A 17335-nucleotide genomic window follows, 5' to 3' on the forward strand; every position below is an offset into this window, starting at 1 on the left:
AATCATCAATATGTATATCTCCTAATAAGTCACCAATATATACCTATCAACTGTATCACTCAGGATAATGGCAAGACTTGGAATAGAGAGAATTCTGAACTAGGTTCCACTTTAATCAGTGCATCATTTAGTTGGTGAGGAGGTGGTCAGTGATAATGATGAGGAGGATAATAGTGTAGTATAGCCATATGTAGGGTTTCAATAGAGATGATTTTACTGTTTTGGAGGATAATAGTTTGGAATTGTTTTTAAGGAGCTAAGCAATGTTAACTTCCCATTTCTAGTTGCAGTAGGTCCAGCATTTGAAAATACAAATGTCCAACTCCAGTCCTCAAGAGAAAGCTAAAGTTTATCCAAAGCCAGCAGTTGTCCATAAAGAAGTTGAAAATATTAATAGAATTGATTACACTGGAATGAGGTGGTCAGAATGGAGAATAGTACTGTGCAAAGGTATAGAAAATATTAATTAAAAATATAGGGACAAAATGAAGATATATAATTAAAGAAACACACATTTTGGACAGTTACCAAAGATGCTAGAAGTGAGAATCATGATGAGATTAGCTGGCCTTACATTCTCATTAAGAATCTCAGAGGCTTGAGGAACCTCCATACTGTTTTCCAGAGTGGCCGTACTAGCTTGTGTTAAAAATAGACCTACCCTATGACCCAGCAATTGCACTACTAGGTATTTACCCCAAATACACAGACATAGTGAAAAGAAGGGGCACATGCACCCCAGTGTTCATGACAGCAAAGTCCACAATAACCAAACTGTGGAAGGAGCCGAGATGCCCTTCATCAGATGAATGGATAAAGAAGTTGTGGTTCATATATACAATGGAATATTACTCAGCCATCAGAAAGAATGAATACCCACCATCTGCATCAACATGGATGGAACTGGAGGGGATTATCCTAAGTGAAATAAGTCAAGCAGAGAAAGACAATTATCATATGGTTTCACTCATGTGTAGAATATAAGGAATAGCGTGGAGGACCACAGGGGAAGGAAGGGAAAACTGAATGGGAAGAAATCAGGGAGGGAGACAAACCGTGAGAGACTCTGGACTCTGGGAAGCAAACTGAGGGTTACAGAAGGGAGTGGGGTGGGAGGTTGGGGTAACCGGGTAATGGGTATTAAGGAGGGCACATGTGGTGATGAGCATTGGGTGTTCATGCAACTAATGAATTGTTGAACACGACATCAAAAACTAATGATGTACTATATGCTGGCTAATTGAACATGATAATAAAAAATAAAAAGAATCCAAGAGGCTTTATGAGCTCAATAGAGACTTGTGATTAATTTCTGAACCATTCTGAAACTTAATTTTTAAATTTTTATTTACAATGGGCTCATAAAAAGATGTCTTATAGCCTTTCACATCTGATTGTTTGAAACTTGGGGAACTGACTTCTTAATAAAACAGAAGATGTAAGTGAAATAATATTTTAAATATAGGGAGGTAACATAGGTATGTTTATATGAATAATAAGTATGGGTATATGAATTCTTATAATCATGATTTTGATATAGTATATTGTATAACATTGTATATGTTTTATTCAAATTCTGGATCAAGAAAGTTGTTTTAGATTATTTCACCATTAAATTATGAACATTTTGTGAAAACACTAAAAAGTGCATAGAGCTGAACATAGCAAACATCCATCTGTACACCTACCAACTAGAATTTGCAGATATAAATATTATGTCAATTTGTTTTAGAAATTATGTTAAAGGAAAGAAAATTTCTTTACATTTTTTATTGGGAAAAAATCCCCACAATATTTATTTGAAATTTAACTTCAAATCTTAAGATAGGAATCTACTTATCTTTTCTTCACACACTTCATCTAAGAATGTTCGTGTATCAGCAATGCAGTAGAGTTTTTTCCAAACTTGACTTTTTTTTTAAAAAACTTGTACTCTGTGGTTAATTGCTTTACATGAAATACCACAAATAAGCATTTTTTACTGGACATATTCTGACTTTTAAAATCATTTCTCAAAAGGTTAATTAAAGGCACTAGTCTATTCTCTGTCATCTCTACTAATATGGCCCACATCTCATTTAAGTTATCACCTCTTTCCAGCTGCTATTTTATTTTCTTTTTCTTCAAGATGAATGCTACATATCATGTCATTGAGTCAGACTGCCTAAAGAGATGAATTAAGGACACAGTTTGAAGGCATTCATTGTTGTCTCTTATCAGCACGTTATTCTAAAAGCAGAATATTTTTTTCTCAGCAGTGGGCTAAGTTTTCAACGTAGATACAGTTTATTAGTATAAAAGCTATAGGTTTTTGAATCTAGAAAATTCTATATTCAAATCCTAGTTCATTTACTTTTTAACTTAGTGATTCAGTAATTCACCTAACATTGTGATTCTGTAATTTGGTGTTCTCATCTGTAAAATGAGGATGAAGAGAGCTATGTAAACAGGAATTTCAGTTTAAAACTGTTATTGGTCTTAAGAATAAAACAGTGGCAAGCATATATACACAATTTTGGACATATTTGTAAGATTTATTTTATGCAAGAATTTAAAAATAATACTTTAAAGTTGATTTCTTTTAAATATTTGACTTGTAGATGGTAAAAACTGTGATTATGAGACAGATCTTTATAGATGAAAGAAATTGGGTCCATTTTGCAACCACTTACAACTAATAAATACCCAAAAACTACTGTCATCCTCATAAGGAAACTCATGTCTCACTCACTATTGGCTAGTCTACAGTTAGAATAGAACCACTGTTTTCTTACTGTTCATGAAATATTTTGTAGGACAGATCTCTAGCAAATTGCTTCCTAACACATTTCCTTATTCAGTATATAAAACAGCACAAAATAGGACATGTTGGAAAAAAAGTTCATAGATTTCCATAAAATTTTTGGTTTTACATGTTAAAGTGCTCATATAATAAAGAAGATAAAACTAAAGTGAATTCAGAGTTAATGAAACTATGAAGTTTGAGATTTATGTCAGAAGGGTACCTTTTTCCCACCTGAAATATATCACATGATGCCTTCTTTTCTTTAGAAATGAAGACAATGCTCTACGGTTCTAAAGTGCTTAATTTCAAGTAACTTACCTAAGTCAACTCAGATTGGTAAATCACTTGCTTTTACCTAGAAGCAGAGTGAATTTTTGACTTGTGCATAAAAATAGATTTTTACTATATAGAAGACAGTCTAAACTAAATTATTTGTGTGTAAATTGAGTTTTACTGTTCCAAGAGCATAGAATTCACACTTTTTTTTCCATACAGGTATTTCTTTGACATACAGTTTTACTTGTAGTACCATATACCAGTTCTCACACTTTTTTATGGTAATTGAAGGTAGTATTAAGAGGATCTAGTGAATTGTTACAAAAGGAAAAAAAAAGTTATCTGTTCCATCTAAAAATGTCTGCAAGTCTTCCCAGTGAATGTGCTTTTTAAGAGGATACCTTCTTACTTTTTTTTTTTTTTGAAAATGCATCATTTCGGTTTGGAACAGTTTGAATTGCTATGCAGTGTTAAAAAAGTCTCTTTTCAGAAACTAGTTTTCTTTTCTTGTCATGGCAGTTAAATTTGCAATAATAGGACATTGCTTCAAACAAATGTATGATATGGAGAAAGGGACTGAAACAAGATATAAAGCACTGGATTACTTCACAGATTCAATATGAAAATATGGAAAATAATTTAAAGGTTAAACAATTGCATTCTTTTCCAATTTTTAGTGGTAAAGTAGACATAACATAAAATTTATTTGTTAACCATTATTAAGTATACAAGTTGGTTGTATTCAATACATTCATAAAGTTGTGCTGCCATCACCGCTGTATGTTTTTAAAACTCCTTTCATCTTGTAAAACTGAAACTTTATGCCTATAAAAAACTCTCCATTCCCCTCTCCTTTTGCCCCAGAATTCCACCATTCTCCTTTTTATCTCTATGATTTTGACGACTCTCAGTATTTAAGTGGGTTCATATAGTATTTGTTTTATTGTAACTGGCTTATTTCACTTAGTATAATGTCTTCAAAGTTCATCCATATTGTACCATACTTCAGAATTCCTTCATACTCATGAATGAATATTATTTCAATGTATATATATACCATATTTTGCTTGTCCATTCATCCATCAAGACTTAGGTTGCTTCCATGTATTAGCTATTGAGAATAATGATACTAAACATGAGTGTACAACTATCTCTTCAAGACCCTGCTTGCAATTTTCTGAGATATATAGTCATAAGTGGAAATGTTAGATCACATGGTAATTCAGTTTATTTTTTTTTTAGGGCCACCATGCTGTTTTCTATATTGGCTGTACCATTTTACATTATCACAAATGGTACAGAGGGTTCCAATTTCTCTACATCCTTGCAAACCTTGGTTATTTCTTTATTTTTGATAGTAACCATCCTAATGAGTATAAGGTGGTATCTCAGTATAGTTTTGATATGCATTTTCCTAATGATTAGTGTTGTTGAGCATCTTTTATCAACAGATTTCTCATGAACTTTTTGGGTACTTATATATCTTCTTCGGAAAAATGATCAAGTTCTTTGTCCATTTTTGAACTAGATTGTCTGTTTTTTTGTTGACTTTTAGTTCTCCCTGTATCTGGATATTAATTTCTTATCAGGTATATGATTCACAAATATTTTGTGTTTTTTTTTTTTATGATGCGGGGCTGAATTCCAGGACCTTGAGATCATGACCTGAGCTGAAGGCAGACGCTTAAGGACTGAGCCATCCGGGTGCCCCTAAAGTTTTATATTTTAACATTAAACATTTAAATTCCTTTCTTATTTCCTTCTGTATATATTCCATAGGTGTTTTCTTTGTGGTCACCATGGGGATTAGTCTTAACATCCTAAAGTTGTAACATTCTACTTGGAATTTATACCATCTATAATTTAATAACATACAAAACTCTGCTCCTTTATACTTCCATCCCCAGTCCTTTCAGTTGTTGATGTCACAAAATTAAATTTGTATTCATTGTATGCCCCAGAACATAAACTAGTATTTTAAAAAATCTGTTAGTCTCTTAAATTATGTAGAAAACCAAACCTACAGTAATACTAGCTTCTAGACTAATAATTATCTTTTTATAAAATATATATTAGTGTCTTAAATCATGTAGAAGTAAAAAAAGTGGAGGTGCAAATTATCATTACAATAATGCTGACTTTAATAATTGCTCATATATTTACCTTTACCATGATCTTTATTTCTTCATGTAGCTTTGAGCTGCTGTGACATGCCCTTTCATTTCAACCTGCAGGACTCCCTTTAGCTTTTCTTGCAGAGCAGGTCTAATGATTATGAATACTCTCAACTTTTATCTGGATGTATCTTAATTTCTCCCTTAGTTTTGCCTGCTGCCTTCTGGCCTCCGAAGTTTCTAATGAGAAAACTGTTGATAATAGTATTAGGATCTCTTGTATATGTGTGCATCCTCTCCTGCCACTTTTAAGATTTTTCCTGTGTTTTTGGCTTTTGAAAGTTTGATTATAATGTGTTGGTGTGAGTCTCTTTGAGTTTTTCTTTGTTGGAGTTCACTGCATTTCTTGGATGTTTATATCTGTTGTCTTTTATGAAAATTTGGAAGTTTAAAGCTAATATTGCCTCAGTTATTTTCTCTTTTCCTTTCTTTCTCTCTTTTCCTTTCTTTCTCTTTTCCTTTGGAAATCCCACAATGTGTGTGTTGGTCTTATTGATGTTGTCCCACAGGTCCCTTAGATACTGTTCACTTTTCTTCAATTTTTTTTTCTTTTTCTCAGACTTGGTAATTTCCATTGTCATATCTTCAGGGTCACTGATTCTTTCTTCTGCCTGATCTTTGAGTATTTCTAGGGAATTTTTCATTTCCATTATTGTACTTTTAAGCTCCAGAATTTATTTTTGGTTTCTCTTTAGGTTTTTAATACCTTTATTGATATTTCTATTTGCCCATCCATTGTTTTCTTGACTTTCTCCACATCTTTCCTTCGTTCATTGATCATCTTTTAGGCAGCTATTTTAAAATCTTTCTCTAATAGCCCTACGACTAGGTCTTTTCTGGGATGGTTTCTGTTAATTTATTTTTTTCCTTCAAATGGAGCACATTGTCCCCATTTCTTCATATACCATATGATTTTTTTTTGTTGAAAACTGGATATTTTAATCGAAAAATAGGGTAACTGGAAGTCACATTCTCTTCTTTGCTCAGAGTTTGCTGTTTTTTGTTTTTGTTTTTATTTATTGTTTCTTTTTTTATATTATTGTAGGTCATCTCTGTGTCAAGGATCAGCCTGAAATGTAAATTTAAAGTCTTTTCAGTTCTGGTCTCAACCTGCACCTTTTTCTAGGCATGTACATTGACTTTTTAATTTTCCTGTGTATATAGCTGCTTTGAAAAGTCCTGGTTGGTAATGTCTGCCTCCCGGAGAAAAAGAGAAAAATGAAGGGGGAATATGTGAATGGTGACTTTAAATATTTTGGCATTCACTTCAGCCAGAGAGGGAGGAGCTTACAACAGTGGAAGGGAGTGCAACAATAGTGGTTCCCTGTCTCTTTGTGTACCTCTAAGATCAGAAGCAGCAATCAGCCCTCTGTGGCAGAGCACAGATCCCATGTATTTAGAGGACAGAATTCTTTTTGCCCACCCTGGCTCCCACAAGCTGTGTGCAAGGTGCTCCTAGAAAGGCTTAGACTTACAGCTGCCTACCAAATGGCTGAGGGGTGGAAGATGGATAGGTCTTACTGTCCTAAAGGCTGAAATTGACCAAAATTAACTACCATTTACCCTCAAAGCCTTCCTCTGGAAGTTGCAATCGTTCAATATATTCAGACTTCCAGAATAGTTACCAGACAGAATCTACCAATGGAATTATTGTCTAGATAGGGAAACAAATTCCTAATCCTTCCTAGTTCACCATCTTCCCAGAATCCTCTGTAAATAGTGCTATTTTTTTTAAAGATTTATTTATTTATTTTTGGGGGGGAGAGAGAGAGAGAGAGAGAGAGAGAGAGATCCTGCAAGCACATGAAAGTTGGTGGAGGGCAGAGGGAGAGAGTCATTAAGCAGACTCTCTGCTGAGTGTGAAGTCCAAGGCGGGGCTCAGTCCCAAGACCCATGAGATCATGACCTGAGCCAAAACCAAGAGGCAGGTGCTCAACTGACTGAGCCATCCAGGAGCCCCAATAGTGCTATTTTTATGAAGAAAAAATATAGATTATTGATCTCTCAATATTTAGTAGTCTTTTGAAAATTACAAATAATTCTTATTAGAAGAACTAATTTGTAATATTTATTCCCCAAACACCAGACTTACATAAAAATGCATAATTTATTCAGAGAGGATCTATGTTCCAACATAAAATGATTATGTTAAAGATTAGCTTCCTATTATCATCCACATGGACGAGTCAGATTATCTGTTCCTTAAGCAGCCTGCATTTCCTTTTGTTCCGTACTTCTGGAAAATATACAGCAAAGTCAAATATTCAAGTGAAAGTATTATCCATTTAAATGTGCTTTGGGTTTCTGTATAACTTTACAAAAATTCCAAATGAAATATGAATTCAAATGTCATTGGAGATTTGGCCTGAGTAAAAGGCCTGTGTTAAAATGAAGAACCCCTTCATGAATTTGACTTGGTGATGGAATGTTACAACATAACCTCTAAATAAATGCCCTTGTCTGAAATCTCAGGAGACAGTAATTGAAAATTTGACTTTTTGGTCTATGATTTGCTCTTATCTTGTCACTTTATCATAATATTTTGAGAAAAAATGAAAATTTAAAGTTATCTACAATATAAAAATATTTCAAAATTTACAATTTGCCTTCAAGTATTTATGTATAATCATTTTATTGGTCTGTATGGAATTTTATCTCTTTACAGTTATATCTTTCTACACCATATCCCTAACTAATTCCCTCCGTGATTTTAGCACTAGCCTCTTTGAACTTGATTATCTATGTTTTAAAAAATAGATGCTCACATATAAAGTAGATAATTATAGTGGGTAAAATGGAAGATAATATTATAATGTACTTTGAATTCTGAGAACAAAGTGCTAAGTAATCATTAGACAGAGATAATGAACCAGTTAGTTGCTATACCTGGTCACAATTTGAATATTACATTCCCAAGTAAATTATTAAAGCCCCTAAATACGTAAATGACTCTAGGATTGTCATTCTATCAGGATCATTAGTCACTAAAGTGAAAAAATTCTAACTCTTTAAAAAATGAAAGGCTAGAGATTTGTTCAGAACCCTGCATTTAAGAACATATCAAAATATGTTTGTTACCAGAACCCATTTAATGGGTTATGTTATGGCATATGGCATATGTTACCAGAACCCATTTAATATTACTCTAAAGTAACTGTAAAAATTTCCATTTAACCTAATGTTTAAAAATTTACCTCTATTTAATTCTTTGTATATATGAGATTATTGAAAAAGAAAAATTAAACATAAAGTCTGAGCAAAAATTTGTGGATACTTGAGCTAAACTACTCTTTAAATAGTATAGTTTAAATCATTGTGGTAAATATTGCATCTATAAAAATTATGCAAAAAATATTTTTTGGAAACTTTATAAGCTAGTCCTAGTTAATAAAAATTTCTCCAACAAAAAAGTTAAAAGCTATTTGAGAATTTTAACATACAAAAAAATTTTCTTATGATAGTTATGAAAGTAAAAGTGTTCCTATCACTTGGTAATACAGAAATTTCTAATAATGAATATATTGCTGTATATTAAACTCATAATTTTTTAAAGAAGGTTTTGAAACTGAAAGCTGTGAATTCTGCCAGTCCTTAACAGCTTTGGGTCTCAGGAAGGTTACTTAATCTGAGCCTCATTTTCCACCAGAGGTTTTTCATCAAAACTAAATGATATAATGCCACTTAACCACTTAGTACAGTGCTTATTACTAACACATGGTAATTGCTTTCACTGTTATTTCAATTATTATAAACTTGACAGAAACACAACAGAGTAAAATTGTCTCTGATTCAGAATAATAATTCCTAATTGTCATGAATTTGGTGGATATCCTGTACTTCCTTTCCAATTAGAATTATTGTCTTGATTTACTTCCTTAGTCAAAGTGTGAGGATTAGATAAGTGAACTGAGGAAAATATACCTCTTGATGAAAGGTGAAAGAGTTCCAAAAACCCCACTTAGTGCCTGTCAAAGTATTAGCACAGAACCTATTGGGAATATTTCTGTTGAATGAAAAGGTACTGCAGAAAATATTTGTAATACAGAATTAATTTGTGGAAAATATCTCAAAGTAATTAATATTATCTGGACAGATAGTTTTATACACACACACACACACACACACACACACACACCCTTCATTGTTGTAATATCCCACTGAAATGGTAGTCTGTATGCTCAAGTGGAGATGCCAAATGATTTAGAAAGTGCTTATTTCATTTGGTCACAATTCTGCTAATTTTTCTTGCTGTCTAGTAGTATGGAACATGTTTAACTTTGTTTCTTCTGTAAACTGAGAGCAATTTAAGTAGAGGGTGAAATAAAGGGGAAATCTGATTTTTGAGGTATTTATAATGTCTTCCATTATTTGTGCTGCTTTTGAAATGTATGTACAATTTCCACTGACGTAGTGGGATTACCATTAGTAGATGCAAAAAAAAAAAGTTAAAGATCTCTTGATTTGGATATCTGTGCAACATACCACTAATATGTATGCAGAGTACATTATTAGAATTAAGAAAAAAAACCACCTACTTGTGAATAGTTGTATCCAAAACAGTGAAGATATATGATGATTTAAAAATTCTGAATACCTCTGAAGAACTACAAACCCTACTCTGACCAGTAAATTGTCCCAAAGCAGAGATTTTTGCTTTTTTTCTTTATTTAACCTCCTAGGTTGAATTGTTAATGCTGTTAGGGCAAATGCAATACATTTTATGTAAAAATAGCCTTATGTTCAAGTTTTGCTATGATTCTTCAATTTTCAGTACTTCACAGTTTATAGTAAATGAATTTGATATGTTAATCACAAGAGGTAGTGCTAGTTATTGAATGTGTATGTGTAAACACACACACACATACATATATATGAATGATATAGCTTACTATATATGCAATATATATATGCATACATATACCTGACCTTATATATATGTATGTTTTTTCATAAAGTTAGTGCTTGAAATGAAAAAAATAATAATAATATGGAAAAAATAGCTACAAACTTGAAACCAGGAAACCTAAATTCCTACTCTATCCCTTCTAACTTCTGGCTGTGTAATTTTCAAATCACTTAAACTCTTTTGACTACATTTTCTGAAAAATGGAGTGTATAACATCTTTAAAATTCCATTCAGCTTTGAGTCTGTGAAATCCCCACTTAGTGCCTGTCAAGGTATTAGCGCACTTCCATTGTCATCTTATCTAGGCATCTTAATTTTGCTATGGTCTGATTCAACATGTAATAGATTTCAGCTGTCTTGTCAACAAATTATTTGTTAAGAAACAATAAGCCTTGGCTTTGATGATTATCTCTGTGTTGAGGGAAGGTTATTTGGAGGGGTGGATGGATGGATGCATAAATATATGGGAAGAAAAAAAGAGAAGAGAAAAAAATGCACAGAGGGAAGCCAAGAGAATCTATTCTGTTGCTTCAAAGAAAAATAGATTCATTTCATTGTGTTATTCTTTTTTAAAAGTTTATTCTTTTTAAAAATACATATCATAAAGAATTCATATATAGGCAAAATTAAATAAATGAAGATTTTGAACTTCATGATTGAAAAAAGATGAGCTATCTCTTATTTTATTTGCAACTCTGATATCCAACCATGTATTTTGGGCATTTGTTTCATACATGTCTTTTTAGATGGTAAGGCTTTAAACATTGATCATGCAAGGGTAATGTAGATGTGTTTATACTTGTTATCGTATATTTAGACAACAATATTTAGATATTCAGATTAGATATTTAGAATTATATATTTTAAAAGTTATATAATTAGTTATATAATGTGATACAGAGATCTTCCAATAATTCGGCTGACTAGAAAAATTTCTTCAAGACATGTATCAAAACATTTCTCAATATTTTTAGAGAAAACTCTGAGCTAGATGAAGACATTTTCTTTCCCCCATTATCTTACCAGCTAAACAATGTTTCCTCCACCTACCTCTTATATGTATAAGAAAAAAAAAGAATTTAAGTATTCAAACTAAAAATACGAGTGTATGATTAATAACTTGCTGAATAATTTGGGTATTCTGGAGTCATGATAATGACTGTGATAATAAATTCACCTGCAAGTACATTAGCAAGTCTACTTTTGTTTTAATTTAGAGTTAGTTGTAACTCACATTTTTACTCCTGTCTATGAATCTAGTTATTTTATAATATTATGCCTAACTAAACATAAAGAAAAATTAATCGATTACTATTTCTTGACTAATTCTAATATATCCAGGCTCCCTTTTATACAGTCAAAGTATAAAAATAGTTTCTGTGACCCAGGAAATTATATTTTGCTAATGAGACAAGCATACATACATCCATGATGGAGACCATGAATACCATGGTCTATGAATAAAGACATGAAGGTAAAAACACTTCTAAGCTTAATGTTTCTTAAAGCTTCTAATGTTTTGAGAATTATGGAGTTGGTCAGGTTAGTAACTTCTAATAATGTTTTATTTAGCAAGCATATTTGCAAATATGAATTTGTATAAAAAGATTTTATGGTATAAAATGCTGACTTGTACAGATGACCCTACACAACAAGGAATAAAAAGATGTCAGGTTGGGTTTTAATATTACTATAAACTATAATTTTTTACTATCTAAAATATAAGTTCTAAGAAGACAAGTAAACATGTAGTTTATATTTAAAAACATATATGTGGGGCGCCTGGTTGTCTCAGCCAGTTAAGGGTCCAACTCTTGATTTCAGCTCAGGTCAAATGATGATTTCAGGGTTGTGGGATCAAGCCCCATACAGGTATCCATGCTCAGCAGGTCTGTTTGGGATTCTCTCTTTACCCCTCTCCACTGCCCCCTCCCCGACAAGCTCTCTCTCTCTCTCTCTCTTTCGCTCTCTCAAAATAAATAAATTCAAAACAAAACAAAACGTATATTTCCTTGCCTGTATATGTCACTCTCTTTGTATAAGGATAAGTAAAGCCTTTTTCCCTCTCATGGAAGGAACAGATCATCAATCCCTAATAATGGAATTGACTGATTACAAATCGGTATAATGGGAATGTTTGGGAGGTGTTCCGTATCTGCTTTATTGCTTGGTTATTCTTCCAGTTTGACTAATGTGAAGTGTAAATAGTGTATAATCTGTTGAGCAAAGCATGCGTGTGTGTGTGTGTGTGAGTGGTGGAAGAATTATTTCATCTGGGCCATAAGTTGAATCTGCATTTCACCTCAAGTTTGTAAAATAAAACTGACAGTAAAAAAATGCTAATAAAAATAGCTGGGAAAGAACTAGATGCTATCATCATGTTAACTATATAGTTATGAATGTTGCATTTGAGGAACTTTATAAATTTCCAAAAAAGTAAATCTAAGATGTTTGATATCGGATTAGACTGGTAATATATGTGTATTGATAGAAAGGATAAAAAGATGGCATTGCTATACTATTGGAAGTGCATAAAATAGGAAAAAAACTTTTTTTGTGTGAAATTCTGCATGTGGAACTCACTGGGCTGTTTTCAGAATAGTTGTGCTTAATACAAAATGCTGCATGTACTCTTTTGGTTAAAAGCCAAATCTAAGATGAGATTTTTATAGCCGAGGAAAAAAAGTAAATAACTGGATTTGAAAATGTTGATAGGATTTCCTGTTCTTTGATTATGTTGTGTGAAGTAAGATGAAACGTTTCTTCTGTTTACTTCTTGCTGTTTGCGGAAAGATGAACTGCCTCTTTTGTGCATTTCCTTTTCAGTATATCTTAATTCAGCATGGAATTGACTAATTTGCTATCATTTCTGTAGGTTTCTGCTATTTATTAAGTCAGGTTTAATGTTTAAGGCAATCTTAAATGTTCTGTCAGGTAACATTAAAATGCTTCCATTAAAAATGTGTTACCAGTACTCAGCAGAAGTCAGTAATATCACCTGCTTTAAAACAAGTTTGATTAGAAACTCTTCTTTTAAAAGACCCATTGAGAATTCATGACAAGCTGAAGCATCTTTATATAAACATACATCACTTCTTTGTGCGTAGACATTTTAGATTATCTAGTTTAAAATAAATTGGTTATTTCAGTTCCAATTATAGTACATTTATATCACACTTTCTAACAAACTACTAAAGAAATTTGTATATCTGAATCTGATAGTATTAATTAATCTAGATTCTCATAACAGTTATCACAAATTAAAATGCATTTTCATGAATGTGATTTAAAATGAGCAAGATACATCTAACATTTATTGTCTAACTAATTTCACAAAAACAATTTCTAAAGTAGATTTCAATCTGATTCAGAAGTGATATATGAGATCATAAGTTAACATCTATAATATGTTTGATTAAATTAGTAAAATATTAATTTCCTGACTAATAAATATATAATAATATAATTAGGGAGTACTTTATGTATCAGTTAAAAAAAATTCTTTGTCCTTTCTCCTGCTCTTAGCTGTGGGCAGGTATTCAAAGCTATAGGAAGTAGAAAGCAAGGGTTTTAAGAGGCTGGTCAAAGTTAGTACGTTCCATGGAAATATAAAAGAGTGGTGACAAGAGAAAACTAGATTCATACAAGAAGTGCCTTCTCTAGTGAAAATTAAGAATTGCCTCATCATCATGAGGCCATTTAAGGTGAAGAGGGCAAAAGTAACCTGCCACACTTGTCAGAAATAGACATAGTTTCACCCTTGCTCTATCATGTATTGACTCTAATGATGCATGTTTAATAACATGATCTGTCTTTCACTAGAAGGCTTTGGGCTTTAGTCACAAATGCATAAAATCAACAGAAATGGCATATGTAGACTGTCTGCTTCTATGTATACATATGTGTGGATGTGTATAGATCCTGTTTCTGATTTTACCTCAGAGTCGGTTAACAAGGACTGCACCCCTGTGAAGTGTATTTTGGTGTTGTCTTTTGCAGAATTATTTACCAAGCATTGGAGTAATATTGTAGATAAAAATACCTATTGGAGACAAAGAGAGGCCAACAAAAAAAAACAAAAACAAAAACATAAACATGTATATGTATATTTGTGTCTGTATATATAGTCTGTGTTTATCTCTCTATGTGTATATAATACCCATATTGTATTTATATGTGAAAAAAAGACATTTTAATGCCTTTTTATGTACACACTACAAAGAATATTATAGTCAAGAACCATATTATGTGTATGGGGATCTGTATATGGATATGGTTGTGTAATCATTCCTTTATCCTGTTATTGACCCTGGGGTGTATGTCTTTTTTTGTCAGGAGGAAATTCATTTGATTCACTCAAAAAGGTAAAAAGTACATTGGCCCAGTGTTTATAATTTAAAAATAAACAATTTAAAAATGTGTTCCTGCTTAGAACTAGCAGAATCCGAATGAATACATGTGTGGCATGTGTGGCCAGTTGGGAAAGAATCTCCCAGATTTGCAGTAAAGTCAGGATCCTCATAAAAATACTTTTACTCATGGGTATAATCCTGAAAAGCAGTATCCCATAGTGATTTAGAGCAGACTTTGGGGTCAAGGACTCTGGCCCTTGTCCATTTGGCATATTCCTTGCACTGAAAGTTAATTGTCATGACTGTATGTATATGTAGTAGTATATGTATCACATTATTTTAAGGATTGAATGAGATTCTGTAATATGGAAAAATATTAATAGAAAATGTTGGATTACAGTATTTAAAAATAAGAATACATTACTGTTTATTAAAAATTTACTATTATAGATATTATTATTAGATTTTACAAATGATGAATGTGGGGTTTAGAATTTGAATCCCCATGTTCAAGGTCATATGCTTAAGAAGTGGCAGTCAAAATTTGAAATCAGTTTACTCCCAGAACTGGTGTGTTTAACCAATACCCTGTTGACAGGCAATCATTCAGATAGAAGTTAGCCACAACTCCTAAAATTATTATTTTATATGAGTCTAAAAGGCCATAATCATCCACCAGGATTTTTGTTAATTCTTCAGGAAGTATTTCTTAAATTACCTCTGCTCAGAGGTTTGTATGTGCCTAAATTTTCTATAAATGTTATTGAATTAACTACTGTAAAATATAATGAAACGCTTGTTCAAGAGAAAAAGAAAGGAAGGAAGTAAAAAGAAAAATGAAAAATAAATTCAGATCACAGTAGAAGTCCCTGTACACTGTGTGAGTGGCTCTCAGAAAGTTTCCTGATTTTATCTCCTATTATTCAGAAAAATATTCTTCAAACTATGAATTCCTAAAGATATTATGATAAGAGATATCTAATGTATTAGCTACTTTGTTCTGCAAAAGCTTTTTGAACTTACTATATTGTCTTACCAAAGCTCTTCCTGAAATAACACTTTGATGTACTATTCATCATTACCCTTTGGAAGAAGTAATTACATTCCTGCTTAGCAATCATGCTGCTTCCAGTACAATGTGTTTCAGTAATAAATAAAGTGCATGCTTTAAGTGAAAGTATACATTTTTCAAATATATAAGTCTCTTTGGCATATTTCCAGAGAGTATGACAGAATATTTATGTTATTGTTTAATGGCAACACTCACTTCTTTCTAGGAGCAATTTTTGATGAATCTGCCAAAAAGGATGATGAGGTGTTTCGTACAGCAGTTGGTGACCTCAACCAGAATGAGGAGATTTTACAGACTGAGAAAATCACATTTTCAGTAACATTTGTTGATGGAAGCAACCCTTTTCAAGCAGTTCAAGAAGGTAAGGTCTATCAGCAGTCCAGTTTTTATTTTGTTTGTTTTTTAGTTCAATTCAAATGGCAATAGAATTAGATTTGTAAAAAGCCATCAATCTGGACATCATTTTTGCATCTTTGCTGCACTGCTTTTCTTCAACAGTGTTTTGAGGATGTTAATCCTGAATTCCACTTCTGAAAGGGCAGAGTATGGAAAGTTGTTGTTTTAATTGAAGTATATATGAAAATGAATATAAATATTTATAGGAAAACTTTATAACATTTTGTGACTGCAGTGTAAATTCAACATTTCTTAAAACTATGACTTTCTATCTAAATGTTTAGCTTTAACTTTTTTGAGATAAGGGCCACCTTGAGTGTTGTTACAGCATGTGATGATATTTTTGGTGTATTGATGACAAATGCATAGGTAGAAAGAAAACCTGTAGGCACTACATGCAAATCAAAGATTTTACAATGGGATCCTAACATAATGTGCCAAATATTAAAGCATTTGCCTCCATTCTGTCTTTATACTTGAGTGAATTAACATTTTTCATAGGTACAAATCGTATAAATACAAATACTTTTTATTATGCTGGAATGATCATCTGTATGAATGAAGGTTTTGATTGAAAGATTTAAGGGTAATAGAATTTTATTTTTGATGCTATTATTCTAATGAAATAGCCTTTTGATTGGCAAAGCACTCATTGTTCATGAAACTATTTTCTGCTAATGTAGTTTATGTTTTATTATGATAATATATTTAGACTAAAGATACCAATACAAAATTTAGTCAAATGAAGCACTTGTTTCATCAAAAAGCTTAAAGAGGATTTGGCAGAATAAAAGATGGACAAGATATTAAAAGTACTAAAGATTGGCGGGAAACTTTTAAAGACAAATATTGAAAGGGTAAGGAAAGTAAATATAAATGTTTTTGAAAATATAAAGATGAAAATCTTTTCATCTAATGTTGTATCTGCATGATGTACAGGTAACCTTTATTGGAATATGCTTTTGACCAGTAGCATTGGCTACCATTGAAACTTATTTATGCTTACTTGTGTCGGTAAGAGAACAAGTAGAATGATTAGTGATCTAATGGATTTTCCTTCTTAATAATTCGATGGACTGAAGAAATATTATTTTAATGAAATGAATAGAAGTGTTTTAGTAAAAGATGCTTTTGCAAAGAAATATGGTGCTTAGATTGGTAGAGAATTTTAATGCTAGTAAGTACATATCAATTTAAAAAGTTTAATAAAAACATCTACTTATTTATATTTTAAAATCAGAATTGTTATGGGAATTTGGGATTCGCAAAAATATATATGTTGGTAAATGTATATTGAAACATTTAAAAACTGTCTAAATTAATATTATAATTCATAAAGCAATATGCAAAATAATAAAGTACAATTTGAGGAAA

The 17335-nt window shown here is 31.9% G+C and overlaps 1 protein-coding gene across 5 annotated transcripts in view; it reads left to right on the forward strand.

The window, feature by feature from the left end:
* The window catches only part of GRID2 (glutamate ionotropic receptor delta type subunit 2), a 1431476-nt gene that overhangs the window by 262318 nt on the left and 1151823 nt on the right, over positions 1 to 17335 (forward strand). For all 5 annotated transcript variants that reach the window (XM_027599851.1, XM_027599852.1, XM_027599850.1 and 2 more), the window contains exon 2: positions 15771 to 15926. In XM_027599851.1, the coding sequence (XP_027455652.1) occupies positions 15771 to 15926 (156 nt within the window). The remainder of the gene's footprint in view (positions 1 to 15770; positions 15927 to 17335) is intronic.

The sequence above is a fragment of the Zalophus californianus genome, chromosome 2, assembly GCF_009762305.2.
Source record: "Zalophus californianus isolate mZalCal1 chromosome 2, mZalCal1.pri.v2, whole genome shotgun sequence".
Lineage (NCBI taxonomy): Eukaryota > Metazoa > Chordata > Mammalia > Carnivora > Otariidae > Zalophus > Zalophus californianus.